Source organism: Anoplopoma fimbria, chromosome 2 (genome assembly GCF_027596085.1).
Source record: "Anoplopoma fimbria isolate UVic2021 breed Golden Eagle Sablefish chromosome 2, Afim_UVic_2022, whole genome shotgun sequence".
Classification (NCBI taxonomy): Eukaryota; Metazoa; Chordata; class Actinopteri; order Perciformes; family Anoplopomatidae; genus Anoplopoma; species Anoplopoma fimbria.
The window spans coordinates 20,162,578-20,180,306 of NC_072450.1; the positions used below are offsets into that span (position 1 = coordinate 20,162,578).

Consider the following 17,729-nt stretch of genomic DNA (forward strand, 5'->3'; position numbering starts at 1 on the left):
AAATACAAATATAGGTTGCTATCATTAGATATTTGTGTTCCTCAGTGAGCAGGTGAAATACGACCTAAATGTCAGAGGAAATAAGACACGGATAACATTTTCAGGGAATGTGATTTTAATCTATAGATTTAATACAAAAGAAAATGATAACAGTACACTGTATTTCATAAGTTATTAAGAGGCGTTCCTGCACATGCAAGCATTGGAATCTGATGTTCCAGCAGCAAATCTACAACCACATTTTTTTCTTAAAACAGGTAAAAGTCCCAGTATGTACAGACAACGGGTGAAAAAAAAAAAAAGTACATTTTAGACTTTTGGAGAAACAACTTCAGTCTCACCTTCGAGTCCTCAAGATTTTTATGCCACAGCAGAAACAAAAAATTGTGTCTTCAATCGGCTTCACACTTAAACAGTCTGGGGAGAAAAAAAGGCATAATTTTCAGGATGTTTTTTAGAAATGAATCACATGCCTAAAATAACTATTGGCCTGAAGCATTTCTTTTACCAAATGAGACAATACGGACATCCATAAAAAAGTTGAGCAAAGAAAAATAATATGCATGTGATTTTATAAATTATTCTATGTTAACAAAATGTATTCAATCACAATAACTAATATTTTAACCTCTTTTAAATTTGCTATCAGTCATATTCCAATGATTTCTTAATTCTCTACCTTAAAGACTAAAATTAAAGCACATTTTGAATCGTGTTTGTTGAAGCTTTTTACAAATATAGACATTTTTTCAATCAGGTAGTCTCATTGAGATCAAAATCTGTTTTGCAAGAGAGACCCGAGTACAGCAGAATAAATAGAACAGAGCTAAGACACAACAGGAACACAAGCTCATACAAATAGCATCAAAAACAATGATAGACATCGATTAAAAAGGCCCAAAATAGCTTGGTTTAATAAATAGCTGTGTTTAAATTATTTCAATGTGGTGACACTTTCAAGTTTAAGTCTTTTCAAGTTAATTTTATTCATATGTGGCAAATTACTCGAGGCAGTCTGCTCAAGTTCAGTTTCAAGAGTTAGTCAGTCCTTTGAACATTCATTTTACATTTGAACTGAGACCCGATATACTGAGGCAGCCTAGGTAGGAGACATTTATAAACAAAAATGATGGGTTTACGTGACGCTGTAAGATCATGATTAAAGTCCAGAAGGTTGAGCATGGTGACCTTTGAAGAGATACAAAATCTGTATGAAGTAGAGCTACTCAATAACTGTTTTAACTATATGGTATGACAATTCTACATTATTGTGGTCACTAAGCAAGCCAGCTACATGATGTCTTATGAGAAAAACTAACAAACACTGTATGGCTCTGTGATATTAAACCCCGTTACATTTGGTCATTTTTGGGCAGTCTTCTCTGTTGTGGTCTGGATGTACTTCAATATGATACAATATACTAAGAAACCCAACAGTGGAACTAATATTGAAACATGCACCAAATAATGAAACAGTCTGTTGGATATAAAAGTACTAGCATATTAATCAGAGGGAGGCTTACCAGGTTAGCGGTATCTGTCTCTGTACTCTCTGTGCCTTTCCCGTTCTCTGGAGCGTTCCTTGTCCCTCTCCCCGCTCCGGGAGCGTTGTCTGTGTCTCCGGGACATTCCTGCACCTTCCCAACCAGAAGAGTCTTCTCTGTCACGTTCTCTTTCACGATCACGCTCTCGGTCTCTGTCGCGACCCCTGTCCCGGTCTCGTTCTTCTTCCCCAGAACGACTGCTACTCCTGCAGAGAAACGTGCATTTGTGACTGACTGATCCTCAGCGTCGGTCTCTGAATGGAGAACGAGATGTCTGAGAGTCCTGATGCATAATTATACAAACCTGTAGCCATAGTTGCCCTGGATGGAGACTAGACAGTCCTTCAAAGAGGTGACCAGGGCTTGGCAGCGTTCATCTCCATACACTCTGGACTGCTTAATGATGGCAATGGCAGTTAATAGAGTCTCCATGGCAACCCGCAAGTCTCCTGAATTAGCATTGGAGAAGTGAGAGATTAGAGACAGTCAAGTAGTTAAGCACTTCCAACACTCTTTGGGTTAGGTTTGCCAAAAACAGATTAAAATGGGATGACATTTACCCTCCACACGAAGTTACACTTAGTTACACTCACAGATTCTGATCAGTTGTACTTACCAGCTGTGGCTCCAGACACAGCCTTGCTGATGGCACTGCTGGCAACGGCTTTATTTCTGTTCATCAGCTCCTCAAAATCTCTATCTGTATTTCGTGGTGTGTGTCTGAAAAATGTAGATTGTTGACAGAATTATTAACCATCAACAGAAGTAATTACTAAAAAATAACTTTTGCCAGAAAAGATATTTCCATAATTGCTGTGACAAAAGATGCTGAATCGCAATCTGTTGTATTATCCTGAATATGTTCCCTGTGCTTTATTATCTTAATATGTTATATTGTTTTGCATTCTTCTCTGCATCCTGGTCTTTTGCTGCATAAAGATTCACTTTCCACAACAGTATTATTATCTTATCACATTGTGAAACAGAACATATTACAGTTTATGGTTTGCTATAGCTTTAAATATAAAACAGTTTGTGCTCTCACTTTTGTTGGCTGTAGGCTTGGCTGCTGTGCCCGTCTGGTGCCGGGTTGAAAAATGCCGGATTTACATGCAGACTGGGCAATGGTTGGCTGGGAACATGGATTGGATGAGGAGGGAACAAAGGGGGTGGCATGGGTGGAGGGATGTTTGGTGGCATATGTGGGAAAGGAGGAGGTGGATGATTTAAGTAAGGGCCGGGAAATGAGGGAAACCTGTTTGCAAGTGGATGTGATGGAAAAAGAGGAGGTAAAGGGGGAGGACTGGGCTCCTGTGATAATAAAGAGGGAATCTTATCCGAAGAATCTGACTCCTTAGGATCTTTGGAATTAACACGCAGTGGTATACCTACAGAGAACACAATGTTTTTGTGAAAAATGACAGCAATTCTTTCATTTTGAAATATATTGTGAATTCAATAGTGTTTTAAAGATTTGTGGTGATCTTACGTTTATTTGCTATGTCCTCAAACACACCGAGGTTCTGGCGAGTAGCAAAGCGACAGTCTACCTTATCCCCATTGAGCTCACAGTGGGGTATTTTTTCCAACAATATTTTCAATGACTCTTCCGAGGTTACCACCACTTCTGCAAAGCTGTGATACACAGAAGAAACAACACATGTATGGCTATCAACACCAAGTCAAAGATATCCACATTTTTTATAAATCGAAAAAAAAACATGCTTATATATATATTCACAGGAAATGCTTTTATTTTTTTATAAACATTAGATCTGCAACCACTCACCCTCTTGACTGGCCATTAATTTTGTTCTCAGCAAATTTAATCTCTTTGATGTCCTTCACACCCAATGTTTGAGCCATGTACGTGATGTCCTTATCAGATGTCCACTGGACATAGTAGCAGGTAACAGAAGAGAAAATTATAGAAGGGTATAGATAGTTACTTGTGATCCTAATTGTGATAAGGGAATTTATTTCTCAGTTCCGTTTCATGTTATCATTACTCTGCAAACCAATGTGGACAAAACAACAGAAATGGTATTAGACAGTACCATAAAAATGTAATGAATATTAACACAAAGTGGGTGTTACTCACCCAGGGGAAATTTCCAATATATAAAGACAGTCTCCTTAGAGTGCATCTTCCTTGTTGGCTTTTCACTGTTGTTGCTTTTGACTCCTCTTTAGGTAGTGTCTTGTTAGGAGGCACCACATTTGAATTTACTTTTTTGTCCCGATCGACTGAGCCAGTTAGAACAGCATCAAAAAGTTCATTTGCTTCAGCAATTCTGTCCAAATCCTGTGTGGGATAGAAAAAAGGCAACAATATAACATTATTTACTGTTAACCTCAATCCTAAATGTAAAGCCCATAAATAAACTGTATACTGCCAGAGGAAATACAAATCCCCTGTCTCTTCAGCAGATGCAGGAAATGTGGAGTAACATGGGATTATTTCGGTATTTTCTGACATTGCCTGTACTACAGGGAGCTTGGCAGAACATAAAGGTTACAGAAACGGTACTTGATTCAGTGCCTTTTCTTTACTCTGGGGAGGAAAACACACAATATAGCATCACAACCCACAATGGAGACTTTTCTAAGAAGATGGACCTTGCATTGACACCTGAGGCAATGGATGCCTGAATAAGAAGTGAAAAGTAGTGTTTTTATGTTTGACTGCAAATAAGCGCGTGCAGACTCAACGTTTAGGATCAGTTCACACGGATGCCAAACGCAAAACAAATAGTTAAATTCCACCAAAGCAAGGTGCTGACAACTTACATCTCGTGTTACTCTCCTATGCAACTCTCACTTATGCATTTGCTTCTATAAAAAAAAAAAAAAAAAGGCGAGACTCACCTCGTCGTTTTGATTGAGGTCACCGTAAAGATCTAGGAGGTCCGTGTTGGAGGTGCTTGGTCCGGCTGCAGGTCTAGCAGCCATCCCGTGGGCCTAAGATGAGCCAATTGATTCAACTGCAGCAATATAGTTACGGGTTGTTTGTTTTCAGTGTGGTTCGCACATGCACACGTAGCAAAGTATCAGTGCATACCGACAACAGGTGCACAATCACTATTCAGGGTTTGTTGTTCACGTTAACCAGCGCTCCGCTCCGGTCCGCACACAAATGAAAACCTCACGTTAACGTTAGCAGAAACCAGATATGAGGGTGAACCGAGAGTACGACACGCGAACATTAGTCAAGAAATAATGTTTTAATTAACACTTTCAAAATGCATGGCCGGTCTTTCATGTACGAGTTAAAAAACAAACAGTTTCAGGCTACTGCAGGCTCGCTCTCTTAACAGCTAATGCTAGTGATGCTAGTGCTATGGTGCTAACGCTAATCGTTCGGTACGTGAACATTTGAGTGCATCAGGAAAATGTCCCCGGTTACCAACAACAACAAACAACATGTGGTTCCGTCTGCACGTTTCTTTAAATTCCAACTACACTGACTATCACAAAAATACTGAAAATACACAAACTAGGTTACAGACTTTAGCAGAATGTATTTCTGGGGCCAATTATGGATATTTAGCCAAGTATGGATAAACATTATTCGTTACCTTAGCGCTATGACGTCATGTGCGCTCTGTATCCGGCCCCCCCCGCGATAGTTCCCCGTGTGCTGCTGTAACGTGAAACCTGCTTGTGTAATTCTACTGTTTTGTGACTTTGAGACATTCATCTGCAACGTTTTCAAGGAGGAGAAGCAGTTCACCGAGACGTCTCTAGACGGTTATTATAATGCTCTCTTCTGTTGTTGCGAAAAGGGTGAGTTATCTAATACACCTTGTGACTAGTTTACACTCCTCATTTGCAAGAAAGATTAGAAATGTAACAACACGATGCAGCAGCATTGTATACGTGGTGTTGTTAAATAACCAGCTTAGATTGTTGAGTTCAGTCTTTTGATATATTGTAGCATTATAATTGTGTCCTGCTGGAGGACAATTGTACAATACTGGGGTAAGGAGTTGTACAACAGGGCAGCTTGGGGTATTATGTCATTCCCCTCTGCTTCGCTCCCTTCTACGGTGTAATGTTATTGATGTTAAGTTTAACTCAACTTCAGGTTCTTTATCTACTACAAGCCACTGAAGCCGCATTAATGAATTGAAGAATCAAAGAGTAATTGTTTATTTTTAAGCCTACTTGTGCATGGTTTTACATTGTTACAATTGTATTGGTATCATTACCTTAAGCTCCTTTTCTAGACATTTCGTTATTCCACTGTGTCTTTGCACAATCAGCCAATACATCTAACTCCCAACAATTTCTTGTTGTTAAAAAAACACATTCTCTAAAACACAAAAAACTAAGTAATGAGAGTTTGAAGACAGAGAGGACCAAAAACACCACACAAGAGATGTAAGGGGGGATTTCTACCAAAATATCTGAGTAAATGGCTGGATAAATAAATATATATCGAAATAAAAGAGCAACCCTGAATAAAATAATTTGCTCTGTGTGGCTCACATTTTCTCTATGTAATCTACATAAAGCCCCATTGAGACATGCACCTCGTTACGTTAATATGTGAGCAAGGACAAAGAAGGGAGATATGTCAGCTCAAAAACATTACTGCCTTCTTCAAAATATGTTGTACTGATTACACAGTCAAATATTTTAACCCCTCACATTATATTGATGAAACTATACAATTCAGTGTACTAGTATTTGCTCAAACCTGTGTGTTTTGTTGCCTGTCAGCTGGTGACAGGTATTTGCCAGGCAGCATGGAAACCAGCAGCCACAGGCTTGGTATCATCTCGTAGTTACCGTGGAGATACGGCTGATGACACCAGGGGAGACCTGATTGAGATCCCTTTGCCCCCTTGGGAGGCGAGGCCTGATGAGCCCACTGACATCAAGAAGCGACGTCTGCTGTACGAGAGTCGCAAGAGGGGCATGTTGGAGAACTGCATTCTGCTCAGGTTGGTAAACCTATCATGGTCTCTCTAATCTGTCTGTCATCCAGATACACTGGTGACACACTTTAGAGCACTTTTATAGTACAGGTGTGTTTACATTTCATTTGAATCTTTTTGATATACTTTACAGTTTACCAATTTTCTCATTTAAATTCAGAGTGTAGATTAGGGTGAGGGGCGTGAGAAGTAGGGGTCAAATGTAGGAACATTTCATTGTCAGCAGTGTCAGGAGGCAGAGATAGTAAAACATATATTTATATCTTGTAGGAACTCTACATTAAAAAGACGTTACAGAGATTAGGGTTATTAGAGATCAGTGTCAAAAGTATTTAGGGGAATAGCGTAAAGATGACTGCTTACTGGATACATTGACGAGGACTAAAACCAGAAGGAGGCAGTAATGCAACGATAGGGAACCCTAAGAAGAATTTATTACCAGGGAGCAGTCCATTCACCAGCCGCTCAGATAATTAACAGCAACCATGACTTTTCATTTTTTGAAAAGACTCAAATGAACTCTCCATCTCTCTTCCAGCCTTTTTGCCAAGCGATACCTGAACACAATGAATGAGAACCAGCTGCTGCAGTATGACCGACTGATTAATGAACCAAGCAATGACTGGGACATCTACTACTGGGCAACAGGTGAGAGAATAGCTTATAGTTTCTCCAAAGAGATTTTACATTGCCTCTCATTCAGTACAGTAGAGATAATGCATTAGAATCATTAGATAGAGAGCTGGCAACATATTTCAGACACTGAAGAGAACTTGGATATACTTTAGATTCTCAGTGCAAAACACTTTAATATTTAATGACAAAAAACATTTTGGCTTTGCAATATTAATGTTTACACAGATTGCAAATAACAACTAAAGACCATCTTGCTAAGGGATCACACCAGCCATGATGCAAAATCAGGCCAGGGGTGTAAAGATCGTGCATCTTGCATGGTCTTGACGTTGCCGGAGACAAATTCTGTCCACAGACGGACAGAAAGATAAACAACAAGTGCTCAAATCCACTTCTGTATTAGTTCCTGCTACAGTAGGTGTCTCCAGGACAACAATAATGACACACATACACAGACTCACAAGGTGAAAACAATTTCCAGAGTTGCTGGTAAACATTGGCTGTCACTTGGGGTTTTGTGTTTACAGCGACAAAGAAAGCAGACTTGCTCCTTTTTCAATTTAGTCTGTCACAAAACCAAATATAGAAAACTCCAGTGGGGAATAATAGTGCCTTGTCTAATATCCTTTTTTTTTTTTTTTTTTTACTGTTAGTCATTCATGGTTAATGATGCCAAAATAATTAAAACATTGCTCTGCTACAAATGAACATCAATTCTGTTGCTGTTTTTCACCACTCCTTTTGGCTCGGACTTCATCCTGGGAGCTCATTCACTGTCCCAATATAACTAACCACTTTATTCTTGAGATTTTCCTCTAATTTGATTCAATTATGTGTCTGCTTTGTTGTGCAGACCCTACAAACAACATAATCAGTGTGAGAATAGAGACAAGCGCATACAATTGGCACCACCGCTCTGGAAAACCAAACAAAAACTGTTGCAGGCAGGCTTACTTCACTGAATCTAATTCTGCAAGAATACTTTTATACTCTGAAATTATTAGCTGAAATAGTTTCCATCTTGAAATAATAGAAAAAAGCTTGTAATGAGCCCTGTACGAGGCATTCAAATGATCAGATGAGACCTGAGAATCAAGAATCTTCTGCAGAGACGCTGTTGTTGCTTGTGGGGAGGATTGTAATTGTGCTTTCTCATTACTACATCACAACAAATATAAATGCTCAGGTGGATTTTCTTCTTAATTATTCATAATCAGGAGTATAAAATCATGTTGAATATGTTCTCAGCTGGTCCTAAAATAAATCAAGGTGATGTCAGAAGGGCTCCCCTCTGTGTGCTCATTGTTCCTCAGCCATCTGTCATAGTTAAACCAGTTCTCTTTGTGCTTGCAGAAGCTCAGCCCACCCCTGACGTTTACCAAGGGGAGATCATGGATATGCTGAAGGAGTTCACGAAGAACCGCAACCAAGAACAGAGGTTGGATGCACCCAGCTTGGAGTACCTGGAAAAGGAAAGCCAGTGAGGTCCTCAGCCCTTTGGACCTTCTCAGAGACTCATTTTGGGTGGGGGCACGAGGTGAAATATCAGTGTCATAACCCACCAGATAAAATCTTCAGAGCCCGCTGTCTTTTTAAAGTTATTCACAGAAGAATGAATAAAATATTGTGGCATGAAAAATATTTACTCTCCATGAAATATTCTTGCCAAAAAAGCCTCCATTCTGTATTTCCTCTGCCAACTCCAGTCAGTCATTATAGGGGGAAGAAGATTTATGCAAGCTCAGGGAAGTTGGTGGATTGTGCGAACATTGACGCAACACAATATTGTCAAGGTGCTCTGAATATTTTACATGAAGTGTAATGTAAATTTCTGATTCAAGACTGTACATTACAACTGATGAATGTGTGAGATGCATACTCTGAAAGATAGATACCAGCTAATAATCTGTTTCTACACCAGACAGTTAAACAGAGACATGGACTCACACATTAGTGTAGCTTGTTGAATTGTCATGGTTGTGTTCAATAATTTTACTTTGCCTATAACAGAAATTATGGATTATTTAATAAATGTTGATGCTTTACTGTCTTCTTCGTCTTCCATTTACTATTTTCACATACCAGAGGGTTAAATAACATACTGATGGTATGAATGGTATTTGTTGCATAATGAAGGTTGCCTGCAGTATCAGTACATGGACACATGGTGGAAGCAGATAACCTTACTTTCAGTGACGGTCAAACTAAAATACCTGCTGATCTTGGTATCATCTTGTGGAAAATGGGTCACATGCAAAACACACAAGTCTCACATACCTTATCATTCACGCAGGATACAATGTGAATACATCATTCCATAGTTGCCATATTTGTAGGAATACTTAGAGCCTTTAGGCAGACTTAAAAATAAACCTGCTGCAACTAGGCTGCTGCATTTAAGGATGAAAATGGCTTTCACGAAGCAAAGCATCAGTGAGTTTCCAAATTCAGCACATATATTTTTGCTTAAAGCCATGTAAACAACAAGGTTATAATTCTCACCTCCACCACTGGATCAGTGTGTGTTGGCTGTGGGGGAAATTTCTTCCCCGGCTGTGTGTCATGTTGGTTCAGTGGGACCTTGTACTGAGAGCAGGAGGGAAATGCCCTCTGGCCAGGAGATGTGCACAGAATCTCAAAACAGATGACAAGCCTGCTTGTGTACGCCCAGAGAATCATAATGTGCACATGGTCCACCGCCTAGGTGTTACATAAACAAGGAAACCGTACAGATATGAGACAAATGTTAGCTTGTATTTTCTTTCTTTCTCATCACTTCTAAAGGAAAAAACATGTTGAGTAAGCATCACCACCTTAAATTTGTATGTTCTCAGCTTTTCCTAAAATAGACTATGGTGATGTAAGAGGGGTTCCCCTCTGTGTGCTCTTTGCTCCTCTGCCATCTGCCTCACCATATATCTTAATCAGTGGTGGAAAGAACATTTACTCAAGTGGAATATGCTGGTACTGATTTCCATTTCGGTGACTTTATACCTGTACTCCATCACATTTCAGAGGGAAATATTGTACTTTTTAGTCTACATATGTTTTATACTACATATTTTGAAAACTGTAGTAACTTGCTACTTTTAAGTTTAAGATTTTGCATTAAAAGAATATGATACAGTGATGAAATACAATACAAGATTAACTCAGTTCTTTCTCTAAAAGGTAAAAATATCAAATATTTCACAAAAAATAGTAAAAAGTTTAGGGGAAAGTCAAAACAGTGAATACAAACTTTTTCTCTTTTTTTTCTCTCATTAATCATCTCAAGACCTCTCAGATTTACATTGAGACCCTTTGGAAGAGGCCAGACCTATAGGTTGGGAATCAATTCCTAACCTAATAATGTCGTTGAAACAAGCTCCATCTCAACCACCCACAATAGTAAAGCTGCTTACACATGGATGCTTTATTGTTATACATAATGTGCACAAGATGTCATATAATTGATTAAGTAAACTCTACTGCTAATACTTATGTTCTTGTATTTGAGTAGGCATTTGAATGCACGACTTTCACCTGTAATGTAGTCATTTAAATGCTTGTATTGGTACTTCTACTTGTATGTAAATTATCTGTATACCTCCTCCACCACTAATCTCAGTGCATAAAATAAAACAGTTTGAAACAGAATCTGTCACCTAATTGTTGCTGTGTGAATGTCCTGCACTACACACTACTATTCATTTGACAGTAGCTAAATCTGAGTTACTGTCACAATTCCCTGCTGTCAAGAAAAAAGGATGCCACCTGTGGATCCCACATGCAGGGCAGCACAAATCATGTCTTTATTGCTCTGAGTGTATGTTCATTTGTTGCCCACGCACACCCACAGTGCCTCTCTGCAGCCAGGCGCTCCTGTCATCCTACACTGCTGTTTCCTGTGTCGTGACAGCTCTCTGTTTTATCCTCAGCCCCGCCGTCTTCCTCTGCTCCCCTGGAATTTCACTCCATCTCATGTTCTCTTGTTTCTTCTTTCCACCTCCAGCTTCTCCCGCCTTCATCCTGTCTTCACATGTCTGCTGGAGAGTCGTGACCAGAGGAGCGCAAACACAAAATGCTCTCACTGGTAAGAATTACTATATCTGCAAGGTTCAACTTTGGGCATAGAGGTGTAAGATAGGTGGAAAATGAACACACAACATGTCTTAACATAACGTACACACAGTTTATCTGTTAGATGTTATCTTGTGTTGAATTTGCAGTGAAATGTAGTGTTGTGTAGGAGGCACAGCAGGCAATTTCCTTTATTCTAGACATCAGCACCAATTCCAAAGATCCTTGTTAATTACCCTAAAAATCTAGGCCCAAACTTGAAGAGAGGAGGAAATAGAGAGAAAACTTGTGTTTCCTGCTGTAACTTTATCACTTGAACCATGTATTTGCAATTAAACTTCAACAAAGGGAGTGGATGATATCAACACCTGAAATCAGACTGAACTGAGACAGTGAGTTAGCAGCACGTCTCTGTGAAATTAGTTACTTTGATGAAACTGCACTTAAAGTCTCCAAGTTTATACTCAGATCTTTAAGGTTTTAGATTTAGCATTCTAGGGTTGTAAGTTGGGTTCAACCAATCAGTGGAAAGTAATTACATTTACTCAGGTATAGTTTTACCTCATTTTGCTACATTTCAGTGGGATTATTAAACTTTTTACTCCACCAGATTTACTTGACAGTTGTAGCTACAGTATTTGTAACTTTTCAGGTTAGGATTTTACGTTAGAGAAAAGCATATCATAAACTTATAAATTATGTATTCTTTGATATTAAACCACAGGTTTACCTTACAAAAATCAGGGTCTCATTGAGACCCCTTGGTTATAATTGATTCGTATGTACTTTTCTTGAGTAAGATTTTGATTACAAGACTTTCACTTGTAATGGAGTATTTATATTTACGTATGGTACTCTTAGTTAAGTAAAGGATCTGATCTATGCCTTCCAGTAGAACATATTGCACAGAAAAAAACTTTTTGTTGTAATATAATCGAAATAATAAAAACAAGCTTTTGAAAAACTCATAACAATACCAGAAGTATCTTTGTTTTATATACACATCTATATTTTTATATACACTGTACAGATTTCAAAAAAATAAATGGTTGATATTTAACATTGTGCACCCCACAGATGTGTAACTACAAAGAGAAAAGGGTGTGAAAGAGGGGGCTGAGTGATACCAAGGACAGACAGATATCAACAACCCCAGTAAATACTGATGATTTTTTTTTTTCATACAGGACACTTCACAATCATTTGTACAGTATATAAATTAAAATGTTGCTGGTTAACCTCTCTTTGTCTCAAGCAGTCCCCCAAGAGAGTGCCCTAAACCGTATGGCCAGTGAGGGGTGTAGACATCCAAAATGCAGCTCGATTTCATAAAACTAAAATATACCAAACCCTGACTGTTATTTAACCAATATTTAAGTTGCATTGATTAAAGTGACTTTCACAAAGCCTTTGGAATGTAATGCTTTGTCAGCAGCACTGATAGTAATGCCTTGATTCTCACACAGGGCCATCAGGACAGACAGATGACTGTGTTCCTGGTTATTTTGGGAAGCTCTGATGCTCTGCTCTGACCTGAGACGTAGCTAACAGTGATGCAAAGAGGTGATGATTATCTACCGTCTCACCTTTTTTTCCTCCTCCCCCCTTCCTGACACTTGGAGAGGGGGAGCACATATGGTGAGGAGCAAGGCGTGGCAGGGTTTATAAGGCACACACAGAACACTTTGTGCCAGAAAGCATGTGTGCACGACGGGGGTGTTTTGGGGGGGACGTCAGCTGTGATGGTGCCACCCTACATTTATTGGATCGGAAGGACATAAAGGACAAAATGTTAGTAGCTGCTTCTGTCTGAACTAAACACTATTAATGATGGTCAAAGAACACAGGTTTTATCTGTTGTAAAGCTTGTTTGTGACATTTGTCCTTTTTCAGCTCACGTATAACAGATTTGTCTTCCTTCCGAAAACCATACGCCCCTTTGAACCACACACCAGGAAAATAACCCTGCTATGAAGAGAGGTTTGTTCCAGCATCGTCAACAAGTGCAGTGATTCTTAAAGAAGTGACAACTTTAAAAAAACAAAAACATATTTCTTTGTACATCTGGTTTGTTTCATACAGAATAAAAACGGTAAACAATGTTCTGTATTAAACTGGCAAAATAGAACTCAGTGCAGATATATATATACACACACAGAGGGACTCACAGTAAATACAATCACACATACTGAAGTTCAAATATCAACACTCACACACATACACACACACATCCAGTAGACAAAAAACGAACAGTGGAATGTAAAGACTTTTTTCCTCTCTATTTTGTTTCATAAATGTCTCTATGGGACTTGGGGGAGGTCACATTCAGGCAATGAAGCAAGCAACTGGAAGACTGACTTGTTATTGGTTCAAATCCCCAAAAAACAACACAAATAATACTGTCCTTAGACTCATAGGGCTCTGTAAAAATGAAAAAGAAAATGGTTGATAGTGTTATGTAATGGCTATTCCAGGTTTAAAGCTCAGATAGGTTGTTTTGAATTATTTATTTATTATTATCCGATTTCAACAACATATTCAACATTAACATATTTAACATATTATCCTCTGTTACCCTAACATAGTCATTTATTGCCTGCATACATAAATTGTCAGTTCACCCAAATCATAAAATATTGATTATATCAAAACTAAAAGGCCAATTTCTAGCTTTTCTCTCCTCAGTGGTTGCGTTATTTCCGTTGAATCCAAGATCTCACGATAAAAGAATCACAAGCTGTTCAATACCTGGTTTGCACAGAGTGGCAATGCTTAAAAACAAACCAATGGTGGGGGTGTTGCTGGGCTGCCCTGGCTTCCAATGATTTTCTTTTGGTCTTCCTCAGGGTGTTTTGGTGCCCTCACCAATGTCTTGGCTTTGGCACGTATTGGTTCAATGCCACTGTGTGCAAGTGGGGGGCTGAGCAGTCTGCTTACCATCCAGGTGATCCTGGACTCAACTGAGTGAACTCCATCTGCTGAAGAAACTCTGAGTTGTGGTTGAAAACATAAGCAGCAAAAAGCATGTAAGGGGACCTTGAGTTAAGATTTTGAATCAAAACGAGGAACATGTTTTGCAGACTAGTTAGATCAAGCCATGCAGGACGTTTCCAGATTTAGATTCCATGATGGAGGTTGTGTTCAAATAATTTAGGGATAGATGTTGTTGTCAGCTGTTTTCACAGTAAAAAACATTCAGTGAGGGGTTTGGGAAAGAAAAGCTGGTACAGCTGTTGAATTTTTCAAAAGCTATATAGAAATCCTTTTTATCTTCTTTGTATTTGAGGTGGCAGCAGTGATTTTAGGGGATCAAACTGCAACAGATACATCTGAAACTATCCTTCTGGCTAAATACTACTATATGCATACGTCAGAAAATACTATATGTGTGTCTGTGTTTTGGGTGGACTGACCCTTTAACCTCAGTGACCTCCCCACGCCTCCGCTAACTTCAACACGACAAATTCTAACAATACCTTATTTTCATCATCATTATCAGGAGCTGTTTTCAACGACATCTTATCTAAATTTAGCTGTTCAAGCCCAAAATACTCCCTCATTCACTCACTCACTCACACACACACACACACACACACACACACACACACACACACACACACACACACACACACACACACACACACACACACACACACACACACACACACACACACACACACACACACACACAGACGCATTAACCCACACTTCCCATGGAAGCTGGCTTTTTAGATTATTTTCAGTGTCTGGAAGAACAAGTTGATTCTCTAAGTTCTTTTGAAAAACAAAACACAACATTAATCACTTGACTCTTTTTTTCCTGTCCATCGGGATTTCTTTTCCAAAGAAAACGTTTTGTTTTTTTTGGGACACTTGCCCTATTGGACTAGCCATAAATGTTCATATCCTTTTTTTTGTTGAAGAACTTCATTTTGGGGTTACAGCACATCACCCACAGCACGCACATACAACGAAGGGTTCCCGCCAAGGGATAATTATTACAGTGGTGCCAGAGAAAGAGTGAAAAAGATCAAACATGAGCAGAGTGACAAGAGTCCAATTCCAGTCCATTTCCTTTTTAAATAAAGCTCATTACTCTTCCATTGCCTGTGTCGGTTTTCCTGGTTTTTCAGGCATTTTAATTGTTATGGAGGAATCGTTACAGTAAGAGGACTTGAACCAAGGTGGAGAAGGAGAGTGGAAGATTCCTCACCGCGACACCGAAGGAAGGTGGTAAATGAGTCGCACAGCCCAGGTGCATGTTTGAACGCAGCCCGTCTTGCCGCCACAGAGGATGGTTGGAATGTTAGTTTGATCCATTTTTGGTTGGTAGTTTGTATTCATGGGTGGCAAGAGGTGCTGCTCTGATGTTAAACACTGGGAATGGTCGACACGGTGGAGTAAAAGACTGAGGAGTTTAAAAAAAAAGAAGAAATCTAATAGAAAGAGGTCACGAGGAGGAGGTGAGTAAAGACATCCAAGACATGTTTAAGTTCAGATAAAGAGATGAGACGGGGGGTCAGGTGGGAATCGGAACTTGACAAGGGTGAAATTTAAGGATGGTGTCACGAGGACTGAGGGCGGAGGATATCAAAGAAGCCTGAGAACAAAGAGATGACACACATTGCCTGCAGCCCGAGACTACAGTTAGAGGGTAGAGGGGATATGTGCTGAGGGCAGGGATTGAGAGGCTGATGTTGAATTCTGAGGGGGGAAACTCTGCAGGCAGGTTGGTTGCTGGGTCCCCTCAGGCCTTAAGAGCATGCCACTGGGACACTGGATTACGAGGACGACCCATCATGTCTTTCCAGTGTTTTACCTCCGCAGGGCCGCTCTTCCATGAAAGGTAAATCTGTGAGAAAGAGAGAGTCAATGTAAGCCAGGTACATAGATTGATTTTTATTTGTAAAGAGCCTCCGCCTACAAAAACATACAGGTAAGTATTAAGTAAAAAACATCACTGTGAGTCTTAGGTCTAGCCCTGCTTTTACCGCTAAGCCTGCCACTCTAATTGGAATTTAACTCAAATCCGGGGCAGAAAAAGAGCCATAACAGGAAGAGATTTCACTCTCTACAATACTCTGAGAAAGGCTAATGCTGCTGCTAATGAAGATCAAACGCTGAGTCTTTAAGTAATTCCTAATGTAGAAAGAATATCCTGAGCCGTACATGCTGCAGGAAATACTGTTCAAGTTTTCATTGTCCTCCGACCGGTTGCACGTTATTTATGAGTGCGGTTATAATCGGCAACATATTATTACTGCTGTGTGTAGGCAGATAATATATGTGGTTAGGATGGCAATTACTGGAGATGTGTATGAATGACAGCACAGTGGTTCATCCATGCTGTACACGGCTCAGAGATGATTATTATTACAGTGTCTGAAGGAACAAGGATTTGATTTGAGCTTTGGGTTCCTTCAAATAATTTAGACAGAAATGATTTATGATTGGTGTTAGAGCTCTATTCTCCAGTTGAGTTGAATACTGATATGAATCAGTAACAGGGTAAAATAATGGAATAGCAGAAACTAAGACAATGCTTTATTTTAGGAATGTTTAAATTCTTAATAATTTCCTAAGACGTTTCCTGAAAAGAACTGTCTTTTGGTAATAATTTTAGCTGGAGCAGAGAGTTAAACTGGTACACTTTCAATTAATTAATTTAAATGAACTGTTGAGCAAGCATAGCGGAGACTGTCTCTCAGTCAGTGAACAGCAGGTCAGCTGAACTTGGAAAAATGAGACTTTGTCTACAGACAACTATACAGTTGAGCATGTATAAAGAATTATGTTTCCTATGATGAATGAGTAATTAATGAATATTTAAAACGGAGCAGTTCTTTCTGGGAAATTCTTCCGGAAAACCAGTAACTAACCAATTGACCATAACCATCTAAACACGATGTTCTCCATTATTAGCACAAGGAAACATTCTGAAAATGTTTGGGGGAAATAACAGACTTTATCCAACCAATAAAAATACAACAACACACATATATTATTAACACTGAAATCTAAACATTTACAGGTTCATTCTTAATCTTGGTGTGTGCAACTTCAATAAATTGAAGTTGCTGATTTTCTCAATTGTTGTGTTTTTCTTAGAAGCAAACACATAATTTGCAGATTAATCATGACGAACATATTCATTGTATATTCATGTGACTCATAGTTTGGACACTCCTTCTACATCTAGTGAAAATGAAAAACATTCATTTTAAGGACTGTATTTACAAAGAAGAACATGAACCTGTATTTGCATGCATGTCATGCTTATTTGTTGTGGGTGGAAGACCAAATGAAATAAACTGATGAACACTCAAAAGGAAGTGGTTTCAGTTCTTCTCATTTATTCATTTACAACACACAAGATGGGTCTGCGTGTTCCAGCAGGGGTCAGTAGAGACTGGCTCAGTGATCAGCTGCTGATGGTCTGTCACAGAGTCAGGAGAGCACAGAGAAAGAGTAGAAGAAGAAGAAGAAGAAGAAGAAGAAGAAGAAGAAGAAGAAGAAGAAGAAGAAGAAGAAGAAGAAGAAGAAG

General features: G+C 39.2%; 3 protein-coding genes across 6 annotated transcripts in view; 1 reads left to right on the forward strand and 2 right to left on the reverse strand.

Annotated features, from left to right (window-relative positions):
* Window positions 1-107: 107 nt before the first annotated feature.
* Window positions 108-5,180, reverse strand: LOC129100423 (cleavage and polyadenylation specificity factor subunit 7-like). 4 transcript variants are annotated; one of them, XM_054610057.1, is made up of 10 exons: window positions 5,123-5,180; window positions 4,413-4,505; window positions 3,646-3,849; window positions 3,334-3,437; window positions 3,034-3,179; window positions 2,590-2,932; window positions 2,161-2,264; window positions 1,849-1,993; window positions 1,524-1,750; window positions 108-417 (listed from the first exon to the last, which is right to left on the reverse strand). In XM_054610057.1, the coding sequence occupies exons 2-9, from the start codon at window positions 4,494-4,496 to the stop codon at window positions 1,528-1,530; spliced, it is 1,353 nt and encodes a 450-aa protein (XP_054466032.1). In that variant the 5' UTR covers window positions 4,497-4,505; window positions 5,123-5,180; the 3' UTR covers window positions 108-417; window positions 1,524-1,527. The 4 variants fall into 4 exon arrangements, with proteins under 4 accessions (XP_054466032.1, XP_054466031.1, XP_054466028.1 ...); XM_054610056.1 differs by lacking the exon at window positions 5,123-5,180 and adding an exon at window positions 4,606-5,091; XM_054610053.1 differs by lacking the exon at window positions 5,123-5,180 and having other exon boundaries at window positions 4,413-5,090.
* A 59-nt stretch (window positions 5,181-5,239) lies between these two features.
* On the forward strand, window positions 5,240-9,173 carry sdhaf2 (succinate dehydrogenase complex assembly factor 2). The gene is made up of 4 exons (XM_054618903.1): window positions 5,240-5,330; window positions 6,270-6,493; window positions 7,026-7,135; window positions 8,477-9,173. Exons 1-4 carry the CDS (start codon window positions 5,304-5,306, stop codon window positions 8,605-8,607), a joined length of 492 nt encoding a protein of 163 aa, XP_054474878.1. The 5' UTR covers window positions 5,240-5,303; the 3' UTR covers window positions 8,608-9,173.
* Window positions 9,174-15,932: 6,759 nt separating this feature from the next.
* The window catches only part of syt7b (synaptotagmin VIIb), a 49,862-nt gene continuing 48,065 nt past the window's right edge, over window positions 15,933-17,729 (reverse strand). The window contains 1 exon segment of the mRNA XM_054617279.1: window positions 15,933-16,037. Within this exon segment, the coding sequence (XP_054473254.1) occupies window positions 15,933-16,037 (105 nt within the window).

Excerpts from the sequence above, each read along its gene's own strand:
- LOC129100423 (XM_054610057.1), bottom strand. The coding sequence starts at position 4,496 with ATGGCTGCTAGACCTGCAGCCGGACCAAGCACCTCCAACACGGACCTC. Across the intron at positions 3,438-3,645 it reads ATATTGGAAATTTCCCCTGG|TGGACATCTGATAAGGACAT; the intron begins GTGAGTAACACC and ends TACTATGTCCAG. Across the intron at positions 1,751-1,848 it reads CAGGGCAACTATGGCTACAG|GAGTAGCAGTCGTTCTGGGG; the intron begins GTTTGTATAATT and ends GTTTCTCTGCAG.
- sdhaf2 (XM_054618903.1), top strand. The coding sequence starts at position 5,304 with ATGCTCTCTTCTGTTGTTGCGAAAAGG. Across the intron at positions 5,331-6,269 it reads CTTCTGTTGTTGCGAAAAGG|CTGGTGACAGGTATTTGCCA; the intron begins GTGAGTTATCTA and ends GTTGCCTGTCAG. Across the intron at positions 6,494-7,025 it reads GAGAACTGCATTCTGCTCAG|CCTTTTTGCCAAGCGATACC; the intron begins GTTGGTAAACCT and ends TCTCTCTTCCAG.